Source organism: Schistocerca serialis, chromosome 2 (assembly GCF_023864345.2).
Source record: "Schistocerca serialis cubense isolate TAMUIC-IGC-003099 chromosome 2, iqSchSeri2.2, whole genome shotgun sequence".
In the NCBI taxonomy this organism is placed as follows: domain Eukaryota; kingdom Metazoa; phylum Arthropoda; class Insecta; order Orthoptera; family Acrididae; genus Schistocerca; species Schistocerca serialis.
Genome location: NC_064639.1, coordinates 480,704,382 through 480,718,096, shown reverse-complemented (window position 1 = coordinate 480,718,096; position 13,715 = coordinate 480,704,382). Strand labels below are relative to the sequence as shown.

Here is a 13,715-nt window from a genome sequence, read left to right as displayed (position 1 = left end):
GAAAAACCCTCCTTTACATAATGTATACGTCAAGAAGCAAGTACAATGCATATATATATATACACATATATATATATATATATATATATATATATATATATATATATATATATATATATATATATGATGTAATCACAAAAACATTGTTAAATTTTAGGACATAAATGTAAATCTATTTTTAACTATGCATCATTTTAGGACACCAATGTAAAACTTGCAAGAAGTCAACGCTTACGTCTAACGATGGGCTCAGGCCCGAAAATAGTAATGGTGTAATAAAATCATATCAAGAAAACTTCTTGCTGGTTGCTGTATTTCCTTCACTGTAATTACAAATTACTTTACTCATTCGAAAGTAATTTTCGAACATCACTTCGTCTCCTGCCGGTAATTTAGGGAGTTTGACATTTGCAAATGATTTCTACGAGAAATACATTTCTAATCCAAAACTCAGACATCCATTTTCTCTTTGTTAACGCCTCGGTAAATTTTTTAAGCTAAAATACGTACAGCCAAATTAACGTCCACATATATTCCTTCATTAGACGCTAATATGAGTCAGTGTCAGCAAAACTTCCGACAACACTAGCAGACAGAGTGGGATCTGAAGGTGACAGTGGAAATATGCATGTGCAAATTTTCAATGCCTGTGTAAGAAAAATCCAACGTTTTTACGTCTTTAATTTTAATTGTCAGCAGTAGTCGCAGCTGACAAATGACTAATGAGTATCTGCAGCCCAAAGATGCACCTTGCTTCAGCCCGGTCTCGGTGTGAAAATGTTTAGTGGATGACTTCATGTAGGAAGTAGAAATGAGGGCGTTGAAACTTACTGAGATGACGTCTCATGCAGTTAAGAGTTTATTCAAGTCATTCGATACCATTCTAACAGATTGTGATGGTAATTCTATATATTCACATCATTTTATTTCTGATGCGTACAAAATGTTTGAGTCGTTCAACCTGATCACTAAATTAGCTGTTACCGTTCATCCACAACGTAGGTGTCTTGTGGCTTGAAGATGATTTGATCAAAGGATCGGAAACAGTAATGAATGGTTTTAGGAAAATGGGAAAAAGAATTTTCTTCATTACTAACAACAGCAGCAAAACTAGAAATGGAGCTGCAGAGAAATGTAAAAAGTTAGGTTTTCAGGCCGAAAAAGTAAGTAAGAGTGCAGTTCAGTAACCAATGACTCTTTGCAATAAAGTCCAGCAATTTAACCGCAGTTTCTCTGCCGCAGTAAGAGTTTTCACAGATTTTCTGTGTAGTTTACCATAGCAAGCAATATTTGTGCATGGGAAAGTAATCGCACGTAAAACAGATGCTGATGTAGACCTACTTGCGACGCCAGCGAACCAGTTAAATGATACATACCACCTCCATGATACATACACAGAGCGACCCACCCATTTATTTGTTCATGTATCGATCGTTATCAATTGTTGTCATACATCAGTTTAAAACAGAAGCAACTTCTGTTTCACTTCGGAAACTAAGGAAAAAGAAAACTGTGTAGCATATAATAAGTGTTCAAACGCAATTAGAGCTTTGAAAACATTTTTTACCCAAGTTTGTCGTATTATTTAATCTCGAAATATTAAATCGCCGCGTTTTCGTTTAAGTGAGGTATCGTTCTAAACGTTTAGTAATGATTTTTCTGTATAACTAATTTAATGTACTGTATGAATTAATGAACAGTTGTTTCCACTCTTTTACGTGAAGTAGGTGCGTGTTCCATAATAAATAGTCTATCTCACAATGATGGCCAAACTGGACAATAAAGCATACAAAACAGCCAGCTACAGTTAAGAAGAAAAACAACAATTTCACAGAATCATAAATACTGACTCAGACATGTTATTCAGTACGAATTTAGTGAACAAATAATGGAAAGACATATAATAGTGACATGTAGTAAATAAATTTCTTTCCCAAAAATATTGTTACATTTTAAATTAGTTAGCCTATCCTTTATAAGAGATGAAGGACAATTATTGTGGTATCTGATTATAAGGGTGACATCATGGGTTAACATATGCTGTCATGTTACAGGGAGAAAGCTTTGTTGAAAGTAAATTTCTAGCTTTACAAAGACTTAAAAAGTAAATACTATAGACAACAAGTTCAAAATTTCAAGAACACATCAAAGATAATTTTGGTTGTTATTGTCAAAAACACAGGAAGAATAGCGGACTGTAGAAAGGAGATTTATTGTATTTACTTAGATGTTCAGAGTGTATTCCATAGCAGATGACAGTTTTGCCAGTTGAACTGTTAAACAGAGCCCACCAAGATTATTGTGTTACTTAAAGCTGTAATGTGATGGTATTTCAACCAAAGTACTGAAACCTAAAGCCAATGATAATGTCCACAACCCCTTTAGTGCCTTTCTTCAGTAAAAGATTGAAGGTATAGTTCAGAAAGCCTGAAATATTTTCTCTAATTGTAACCCCATCTCCTTCCTTCCTGCTTTCTCAAAATATTTTCATATGGTAGTACATATGAAAATATTGAACCACCTTACTGACAGTAACCTGTGACACCAGACCCTAATCAGTTTGGTTCTGCAAAGGCTTGTCTGCAGTTAAAGCATGGTATGATACTCACAAACCCTGTTTTGCTAATACTATAAGAAATTTTATCCTTTTGGCATGTTCTGTGATTTTGACAAAACCTATGATTGTTCAGATAATGTAGTTTTACTAGGGATGCTAAAATAATTAAGGTGTTAAATGTATCTCTTTGTATGGATCAAATCATATCTTACCATAACAAAACAGAGCGGGTCGTCTTAAACACTGGCACAGTGGGAATGTAACTTAAGGTTGGAGTGAGAAAATGTTAAATGTGATTGGAAAATAAGAAACAAATTGCCTTCAGTCACAAATCATGATTTTATTTCAATACATGTATTTTGTGCCCTTGGGTTACCTTGAGCCACTTGATCAGTCTATATCATTTTTCGAATTTGGGTTAATCCTGGTTACGATGTAGACTGATCAAGCACTTGAAGATGAGATCCCAGGCTCAAAATGCTTCATGTCTTGAAATAAAAATCACTACTTGTGACTGAAGGTGGTCCTTTTTTTATTTTATGCAAGTAACATAGCCACAGAAGCAACAGTGACAGCAGTGGATAAAATTAAGTTATATATGATGTCTCATTGTGGCCCACTCCAATTGTTGAATTAAATAAACGATTTACCACAAATATGGGATGGATTTTCAAAAACTATAATGCTTACCCAAGATTCATGTATACTGATAAAGGGTCTGAACACACCATTACAAATCACAGCGAGGAGTATAATGGAACAGGCTTGCCAGTAGTTCACAACGAACAGCTTAATTCTTATGAGTTCAGGGTAAACCTCGACCGTTTGACAGTTACCTCCATCACTGTCATCGGGAGCAACTGACTGTCAAAACTGCTGCTTTGGTGGCCTTATATAGCCCATAGACAGCTTCTGATTGGTCGGTAAGTACATAATGCTTTTGAAGATAGTGTCAGCACCTCAGGTGGTGGTGCTACCTTTCTTGCTGTAGTGGAAACATTGCAACAAATATCTCTGGCTCTTCTCTGCATCGAGAGCTGGCTTCCATGCACCACTAATATGGTATCCACTGTCACGGTTGAAGATGTTCTCACACATTCTTATTTCTACAGTCTCTTTAAGTACAGAAGCCTGGGACAGACCTTAAATTTTGTCAAATAGTATTTTATGTCTGTTTGTGATGCTGTGCTCAGCAATGCAGATTTCTCCAGTTCTCGATTTTTAATATGCCATAGATGTTCTGTACAGTGGTGGAAGCAGTGTGGATGGACTGACCGATGTGATTGCTTCCGCACTCATAAGGGATGTTGTAAATCACAGGGTTCATGAGGGCATGAGTGTCCTTAACAGGGCATAGCATCTCCTCCATCTTCTTAGGATGTTGGAAAATATATTTTATACTTCATTTTCCCAGGACTCTGTTATGTAGCACTGCCAAGAGGAAGGAACGCAATCGGTGGCTCATCACATGAATGTTCTACATTTTCATGTTTCCTTTTTCGGAGTACACTGACTTCATATCATGTGACCCATAGCCATTCTTTTAGAACCTATATACCAGTTGATTAATTTTGGAATCCAAGTGGCCAGGAACTATTCATGGGACAGCATTCGAATTAATTATTACAATTTTAATAGAAATAAAATATTCTATACTTTATAGAAATTCAAATAAGGACATCTGAATCAGTCAGCTAAACATGTAAGTAGCTGGGTTATTAATCTTCCATATTCAACAGTCTTTGATTCTCTTCCCAGGAAATCACTATGGAAACTGGTGAACCTTGTAGGATTTTCTGTAAAATTGTACTCCACAGTGAGTCTTTTATAAAGCAGCTCTGCCTGGTCCTATATTGAGATGCCCACATGGTAAGAAATTTTATGATTAGTTTGAAGATTTGTCCACTATTAAAAGAGTTATGGCCATTAATGGACCCTTGACATCCATATGGTATAGGTGTGTCAGGAGGTTGTCTGGCTTTGGTTTCTTTATTAGACACCCAAAACTTTACTTGACATCATTTGCATCTTCAAACCACCATACTCTCTGTGGCAGATTGTGATGTTGTCTCCCCCTTTTCCTGTTGGAGTCACATATAGTTCCCGGGAAGAACGATTGCTGGTAAGCCTCCATATGGGCTCGAGTCTCTCTAATTTTTATCTTGATGATCTTTATGTAAGATATATATGTAGAAGGAAGCAATGTAATGGTCGACTGTTTTAGGTACATGTGCTGTCGGAACTTTTAACAGTCGAACATACTATGACGCGGAATGCCTCTATATTAGCGATTGCCATTGGAGGTAGCTGACCATTCCTGCAATGCTTTTGTACCTGCTAAATGAACCTGTAACGAAACATGCTGCTCTTCTTCGGATCTTTAAAAAAAAATTGAGCTATATTACTGCATGTCACTATTTTATGCAATTTCAGTGATTCATGATGGTATTTTTATTTGGCATGTGAGCTGAGTAGACCAATGATGATGAGTAGACCAAAGTGGTAATAATAAAGATTTATTTTAAAATTAAAAACTTGAATAAAAAGTACTAATGTTCCATTGTGGAATATTAATAATGTTCATGCAAGTTTTTAATATATCTGTGTCCCTCCAAGAACCAATGGCATATTCAAAAAAAAAAAAAAAAAAAAAAAAAAAAAAAAAAAAAAAAAAAAAGATGTATTTCATCAGCACTCTTGGTGGCTCTAAAATATGACTTTTTTCAATATTTACAAGCTGTGCAGCACCACCTACACAAAATACATTATTTTCTTCTTGTGTAAAGTGCAACTATGTGTGACCAGCCCATGAGGTGCTAATAATGCCAGTAGTATAACAGTACTACAATGTCTTGTAATGGCCAAGTAACCTGTGGTAAGTATAACAACAACACACACAAACAGGAAAAAATCACCACTGAACTGCATAAACTATTCTTGGAAGCATGTCATATAAAACTGTGTGCACTCATAATTCATTGCAGAGAAGAAAGTACGAGATAAGGCAACATAGAGGATACTGTATGCAGAATATTATAAAACTGACCAGGCTGTTTCACATATATTGTCTCTAGAATGGAACTTCCACTCTGCAGCAGAGTGTGTACTGTTTTGAAACTTCCTGATAGATTAAAACTGTGTGTCAGACCAGGACTTAAACCCCGTATCTTCATGGACAGTGATCGTAGTGATTGAGCTATCCAGGCATAACTCGTGACCCACTCCCACAGTTACTTGGTTCAAATCCCAGTCCATCATACAGTTTCAGTTTGTATAAAGTTTCAAAACTGTGCACATTTCACTAGAGTTAAAGTTTCATTCTGGAAAGAACCTCTGAACTGTGGCTAATCCATTTCTCAACTACATCATTTCTTCCTGGGATGCAAGTCCAGTGAGGTCTGCAGGAGAGTTACTGTGAAATTTGGGAAGTAGGACTGAGGTTGTGAGTTATGCCTGTAATACAATAAGAGCACTTCATGCATAAGGCTAGGTTCTGTGTTTGAGTTGTATTCTAGCACACAGTTTCATTCACATTTTTATTTGTATTTTTTACTCAAAAAGCATCAACACAAAGATTACTCAAATACCAGTAGAAACTAAAATCAGAACTTGTAAGTCTGAATGTTTCTGTAAAGACGTGCTTAAAACAGAATCAGTATTCCCATTAGGAACTAATGAAAGGAGAAGATAGTAGTAAACCAAAATCAACTCTAAAGGCAGCTTTAGAAAAATCAGCTACTACATACCCTTCATTCTGGGAAGGCAGAAAAATAATAGAAATGCACAAATCTAGAAAAACATCACCAGTTTGTCAGACTGTCTTACTTGGTTAATATCTGACATGCCCAATGATAACTATGCCAATGATGCCCAATTATGACTATTTGGATTGTACTAAGTGCTTAAAGGAACCAGAAAGCCACTCATCAAAATTTCCAAGAGCCATAGGCATACCAGTTTAGCAGCAGGGTGGGAACAACATGAAATCTCATACATTACAGTGGAATGTAAATGTGTTCAAAACTTTTGTGGAAGAATTAGGCTTGTCACACACATTTCTTGTGTCTTTGTCTCTAACAACACATTTGAAAAATACTGCCCTTGCCCTCCACAGAGATAACTTTCTGAGTGTGGAAAGATCTACAGGTAGTGTGGCGTGCTTATTAATGATGAATAACTACTGCATTCCCCTCGTCCTCAACAATAGCTTTCAGATACCTTCTTCTTTGATGAAGGTGCCTTATATAGTGACCATATGTGTCCTGTAGTCCACAAAACCCTCGTGGACCTTATTACATTGGCACCCCATTCAGTTCATTTTTATGTGGTCTGGAAAACTATCTGACCCTGGAGTTAAGCTTTCAAAACACTCCTGCCATTAGCAGTTTTATGCACCCTGAACACAGGGCAGAACACAATTTCAGCAATTCTATCTAATCATTTTCCATCAGTGATATCTCAATAGGCCTTGCTGTCTTGGCAGATACTACTCATTGAGAAATGACAACAGCTTACATGTTAGTGACGAAATGCCAATCTAGGTACATCTGACACATTGGGCACTGCCCAGAAATGAAAGGATGCTGGTAGATTGGGAAATGTTAAAAAAATGAACCATTTTCAAGAATGCTTAGCAAAACTAGCTGAATATTGCACAACCAGCTGGCAGCAATTGAGCACCATCACAGTGTCCAGGAATGGCTGGATCATATTACAGCCATGATCCTCCAAGCTGCTGATGCATCCTTCCTGAAGTTTTCTGGCCATGTACAAAATTTCTTTCCCCCAGTGGAATGAAGTGTACCATTCCTCAAACTAGGGCAGGCATGCATTTCTGCACAGGTTCATGTACCAACTAACTGCTGAGAACCTCACAGATTATTGGTTAACAATACCCACCAAATTCTTAAGAAATTAAATGAGGGATCACGATATCAACCTCCCATCAAAAATCAGTCCATATCGAACTGGGAGACCATCAGTAAGATTTCGTGGTAAGGTGGGAGATGTTTAGTTACTGGTATAATTCAAAATCAAACAGATATAGTTCAGACAATGGCATAAGTGGCTGGTATAGGGGTCATTCTTTACCCTCTCCATCTGCAATTAGAAAATAAAACAGTCACAGACTATGGTGAGATGTGATCTTAATATCCTTTCCGAAAGCAGAAAAGTACAAAGCTTATTCAACTGGTTATCATAGCATTTCTCTGAATAGCAGTGAAGGAAAGAGTGAATTGTGGACAGCCATCTAGTCTGTGTTCTTGGATCCAGACAGCTCGTTTGTAACTTCCAGTACAGATGCATGAGGGATCTCTTCACCTAAAATAACCTAACTCTGCTTGCCAATGCAGGCATCACATAGTAGATATATTTTTCTGTATCCAAAATTCATACAGTACCAGTTGGAGCTAGATCAGTGGGGCTTCCTAAGACAGCTGCTCATTTTATTACTTTCCTTCTTGTATAGGTCCTACAGCATATATCAAGTCCTGGAATTCCTGTCAGATTGTTTTAAAAGGGGAATCATGTCCCTTAGGGTACCATCCTATTTTCATAAACAGTATATTGTATGTGATTAAAAGACCAGTTTGAGTTTTCCTTTTCTTGGACAATTTTGCGATCTTCTCCAACCCTAAAACAGGAACACAATGTCTGTAGTTAAACAATGAGAAGCTCGGGGAGATACCATTCATAAGGTAAACAAAAGCTTGAGTTTTCTGGGCTTTGTATTTAACAGCAACCTGACCACCTCACCACACTTGAGAGTTGCAGAAGCAAGGTCCCTGGCAGCAATGCACAGCCTCAAGTCCTTAGTCATATGTCATTGGCAAGGTACATAGCAATTTAATAGAGGCCCGTCAGGGCTAATGTGGTGGCATTGGTCAGTACACCTTGATATCACAGTAAAATAGCAGTTTTTCAGAGTTCAGCTGTCACTTGCACCATGGGCTGACCATGAAGGCTGTTCTTACTTGCATGTCTCACGCAGATCATAAACAGTATGCTTTATAACTCTGGTACATTTTGAAATTTCTATTGCTATAATTGCCCAGTCTGATGGCGCAGTATAGTAATAGAGCAAGGAAGTGGAAAAAGATGGATTGAAATGTGACAACTAACTTGACTCTTCCTTTTAGTTACACATATTTACCATTTAAAATAATTAATAGGTCAACATGAATACTGTTTTCATAGTGCTTTGCATCATATAACCATGTAAATAAGATTAACTACATAGACATTAACTGATGATTTTAGAGGAGGATTATATCTTAACTGATGATGTTAGAGCAGGACATTCATTCTGAGGCTGCTAAGCAAGACAGTCCAGAACTTGTTTCTTCTTGAAGTGTTCTTCTTAACTTCCCAGTTAGCTTTACTGTTTAGATATGTGATTCAGAAAAGGTTTCTTGTCCTTACTTACAAGGAAATAAAATGTTGCGGAGATTTTTTTAATTTAATTTAATTTAATTTAAATGTCAAGAATTCCCATCATGTATTTATACTTCTAAATGCTTTCTCTGTGGAAAGCTGCAAAAAATATTGTCAAAGCTTATCACTGTAGTTAGCCATTTAAATGATGAGGTTGTGAGACATCCGTTAGGAATCTCAGTGGTCCTCCCACTATTGATAATTTCTTTTGCAGCAGGCCAACAATTTTCTGTTTGATCTCCAATAAACTGTTACTATTCTTACATTTGAAGGTAGTTTAGCATGTCTATACTTATGTGCACTGTGCATAGTCTTAAATTGTACATGCTAAACTGTCAAAGTCAATATTTCAGAAGCAAGTCCTCCTTGCTTTTTTCATTGGTATTGTCGTAACATGAATGGCGAGTTAAACTGCCACTTACTTTAATTCATGGACGACTGGAAAGAAAAAGTTTGAAACTGAGACTGGTGTCTTCTGTCAGTGTTAAAACTTCAAAAAAGATTTAATGTAGAAGGATAACTTCAGTCCTCAGCTGCTACAGAATTATTCATAATATATTCACAGTGATTGCAGACTCTTGCAGGAAATTCATTTCCTCTATTAATAAGCATAAACACCCCTAGATGAAGGAACAGTGTTTGCATTTCCAGGGAGTATTATAAGACATTTCCTGTGCTCTTTTTTTCCCCTAATGTTGTGACATTGTAGAATGCTCCAAGATAACAAAATCTTGAAAAGTTATTGTCCACTTTATAACAAAGGTTGTGGAGCAGATGGGATGTATTGAAACCAAAAAGTTTGGCATCTGTTCAGATTTCATGAGTGCACTACAAGCCACCTAGTGAATTTACCCAGCAGAGAAATCTGTCTAGTCTAGCCTGGCAACTTTCCTTTGAATACACTGTTTAAGGTTAGAGGGCTATAAGAGCATGTAAGAATTCAGGGCACTAAATTAGTGGAGGCCACAACAAAGCAGGTGTATACTGTACCTAGTGGGGCAAACTGTTAAGTCCACCTACATACTGTAATCTTCTTGTTGAGGGCCAGAATCATGTGTCATTGGGGTGATAAGTAGTTAAATGTGAGGAGAAACAAGCTATAGGTGGTAAAACAAATTAACCATCTATGCATAGCTACTTCCAGCCATTGAGATAGAATGAATTCCTGTATTTTGCCTATGAATAGGGCACAGTTTTTATACTCATGGTTTCTCATCCATTAACAGAACTTATTAGTGTGTAATGCTTTGGTGCATGTCCGTCTTTCAGCCCTACTTTGTATGAGAACACTTGAAAGAACAGCCTATAATATGCCTAGATTTTGTTGTTGTTGTTGTCTTCAGTTCTGAGACTGGTTTGATGCAGCTCTCCATGCTGCTCTATCCTGTGCAAGCTTCTTCATCTCCCAGTACCTACTGCAACTTACATCCTTCTGAATCTGCTTGGTGTATTCATCTCTTGGTCTCCCTCTACGATTTTTACCCTCCACGCTGCCCTCCAATACTAAATTGGTGATCCCGTGATGCCTCAACACATGTCCTACCAACCGATCCCTTCTTCTAGTCAAGTTGTGCCATAAACTTCTCTTCTCTCCAATTCTATTCAACACCTCCTCATTAGTTATGTGATCTACACATCTAATATTCAGCATTCTTCTGTAGCACCACATTTCGAAAGCTTCTATTCTCTTCTTGTCTAAACTATTTATCATCCATGTTTCACTTCCATACATGGCTACACTCCATACAAATATTTTCAGAAACGACTTCCAGACACTTAAATCTATACACGATGTTAACAAATTTCTCTTCTTCAGAAACGCTTTCCTTGCCAGTGCCAGTCTACATTTTATATCCTCTCTACTTCGACCATCATCAGTTATTTTGCTCCCCAAATAGCAAAATTCCTGTACTACTTTAAGTGTCTCATTTCCTAATCTAATACCCTCAACATCACCTGACTTAATTAGACTACATTCCATTATCCTCGTTTTGCTTTTGCTGATGTTCATCTTATATCCTCCCTTCAAGACACTATCCATTCCGTTCAACTGCTCTTCCAAGTCCTTTGCTGTCTCTGACAGAATTACAATGTCATCGGCGAACCTCAAAGTTTTTATTTCTTCTCCATGGATTTTAATACCTACTCCGAATTTTTCTTTTGTTTTCTTCACTGCTTGCTCAATATACAGATTGAATAACATCGAGGAGAGGCTACAACCCTGTCTCACTCCCTTCCCAACCACTGCTTCCCTTTCACGCCCCTCGACTGTTATAACTGCCATTTGGTTTCTATACAAATTGTAAATAACCTTTCGCTCCATGTATTTTACCCCTGCCACCTTCAGAATTTGAAAGAGAGTATTCCAGTCAACATTGTCAAAAGCTTTCTCTAAGTCTACAAATCCTAGAAACATAGGTTTGCCTTTCCTTAATCTAGCTTCTAAGATAAGCCGTAGTGTCAGTATTGCCTCATGTGTTCCAATATTTCTACGGAACCCAAACTGATTTTCCCCAAAGTTGGCTTCTACTAGTTTTTCCATTCATCTGTAAAGAATTCACGTTAGTATTTTGCAGCCATGACTTATTAAACTGATAGTTCGGTAATTTTCACATCTGTCAACACCTGCTTTCTTTGGGATTGGAATTATTAAATTCTTCTTGAAGTCTGTCTCTCTCATACATCTTGCTCACCAGATGGTAGAGTTTTGTCAGAACTGGCTCTCGCAAGGCCGTCAGTAGTTCTAATGGAATGTTGTCTACTCCCAGGGCCTTGGTTCGACTGAGGTCTTTCAGTGCTCTGTCAAACTCTCCACGCAGTATCATATCTCCCATTTCATCTTCATCTACATCCTCTTCCATTTCTATAATATTGTCCTCAAGTACATCGCCCTTGTATAGACCCTCTATATAAATGATTAATGGAAAATCTCATATAAGATGTGAAACAAATACTAACAGAGAGATAGAGGGGCTGGCCAGTACTTAACTCAGCTCAGTACAGCCGATAGATACACATAAAACAGAACTGAAAATTTACATTCCTAGCTTTCGGAACATTGTTCCTTCATCAGGGAGGAGAGAGGGGAAAAAAGGGAAGAAGGGAAAGTGGATTCAGTTACTCACAACCCAGGTTATGAAGCAACAGGGAAAGGTAAACAGGGAGGGTAGCAAGGATGGAGGCAAGGTTGTCAGAGGGAAGCCAAAGATATTCTACTGTAAGTACTGTGCCAGCTTCAAACCAAAGAGGATGCATACAGAAGTAAAGAGGTATATAGTATAAAGATAAACACAACTATGTAGGATGAAAAGATGCGTGAATGGCTAAAGAGGAAAGGGAAAGAGGAGAAGACTGAAGAGTGAATGGGAGTGAGGTGGTTTAACGTAGGTTCAGTCCAGGGGGATGGCGGGATGAAAGGATGTGTTGGAGTGCAAGTTCCCATCTCCGCAGTTCAGAGGGACTGGTGTTGGGTGGGAGAAGCCAAATGGCACATACAGTGTAGCAGGTTCCTAGGTCCCTAGAATTATGCTGGAGGGCATGCTCCGCTACTGGGTATTGGGCATCTCCTAGGCAGACAGTTCGTCTGTGTCCGTTCATGCGCTCAGCCAGTTTGGTTGTTGTCATGCCGATGTAAAAGGCTGTGCAGTGCAGGCATGTCAGTTGATAAATGACATGTGTGGTTTCACACATAGCCCTGCCTTGAATTGTGTATGTTTTACCAGTAGCGGGGCTGGAGTAGGTGGTTGTGGGGGGATGCATGGGGCAGGTTTTGCAGCGGGGTCGGTTACAGGGGTAGGAACCGCTGGGTAGAGAAGGTAGTCTGGGAATATTGTAGGGTTTAACAAGGATGTTACGGAGGTTAGGGGGGCGATGAAAGGCAACTCTGGGTGGTGTGGGGAGAATTTTGTCAAGGGATGATCTCATTTCAGGGGTTGACTTGAGAAAGTCATATCCCTGGCGGAGTAATTTGTTGATGTTTTCGAGGCCAGGATAATATTGGGTGACAAGGGGGATGCTTCTGTGTGGTCTGGGGGTAGGAACATTGTTGTTGGACGGGGAGGAATGTATTGCTCGGGATATCTGTTTGTGGACAAGGTCTGCAGGATAGTTGCGGGAGAGGAAAGCACTGGTCAGGTTATTGGTGTAGTTGTTGAGGGATTCGTCACTGGAGCAGATACGTTTGCCACGAATACCTAGGCTGTAGGGAAGGGAGCGTTTGATGTGGAAAGGATGGCAGCTATCAAAGTGAAGGTACTGTTGTTTGTTTGTGGGTTTGATATGGACAGAGGTGTGGATGTGAGCTTCAACAAGATGAAGGTCAACATCCAGGAAGGTGGCTTGGGTTTTGGAGAAGGACCAGGTGAAATTCAGATTCGAAAAGGAGTTGAGGTTATGGAGGAAATTAAGGAGTGTTTCTTCACCATGAGTCCAGACCACAAAGATGTCATCTATAAACCTATACCAGGCCAGGGGAAGCAGCTGTTGGGTCTTCAGGAAAGCCTCCTCCATGCGGCCCATGAAGAGGTTGGCATAGGAGGGAGCCATCCTGGTTCCCATGGCCGTTCCCCTGATTTGTTTGTAGGTCTGGCCTTCAAAAGTGAAGTAATTATGGGTGAGGATGAAGTTGGTAAGTGTGATAAGGAACGAGGTTTTTGGAAGATCTTCGGGTGGGCGTTGGGAGAGGTAGTGCTCAAGGGCAGAGAGACCATGGGTATGTGGGATG

The 13,715-nt window shown here is 38.7% G+C and overlaps 1 protein-coding gene across 2 annotated transcripts in view; it reads left to right on the top strand.

Annotated features, from left to right (window-relative positions):
• Window positions 1–744: 744 nt before the first annotated feature.
• Window positions 745–13,715, top strand: part of LOC126457407 (glycerol-3-phosphate phosphatase-like) — a 61,592-nt gene continuing 48,621 nt past the window's right edge. For both annotated transcript variants that reach the window (XM_050093676.1, XM_050093675.1), the window contains exons 1-2: window positions 745–899; window positions 1,003–1,163. In XM_050093676.1, coding sequence (XP_049949633.1) covers window positions 812–899; window positions 1,003–1,163 — 249 coding nt within the window. In that variant the 5' untranslated portion in view covers window positions 745–811. The remainder of the gene's footprint in view (window positions 900–1,002; window positions 1,164–13,715) is intronic.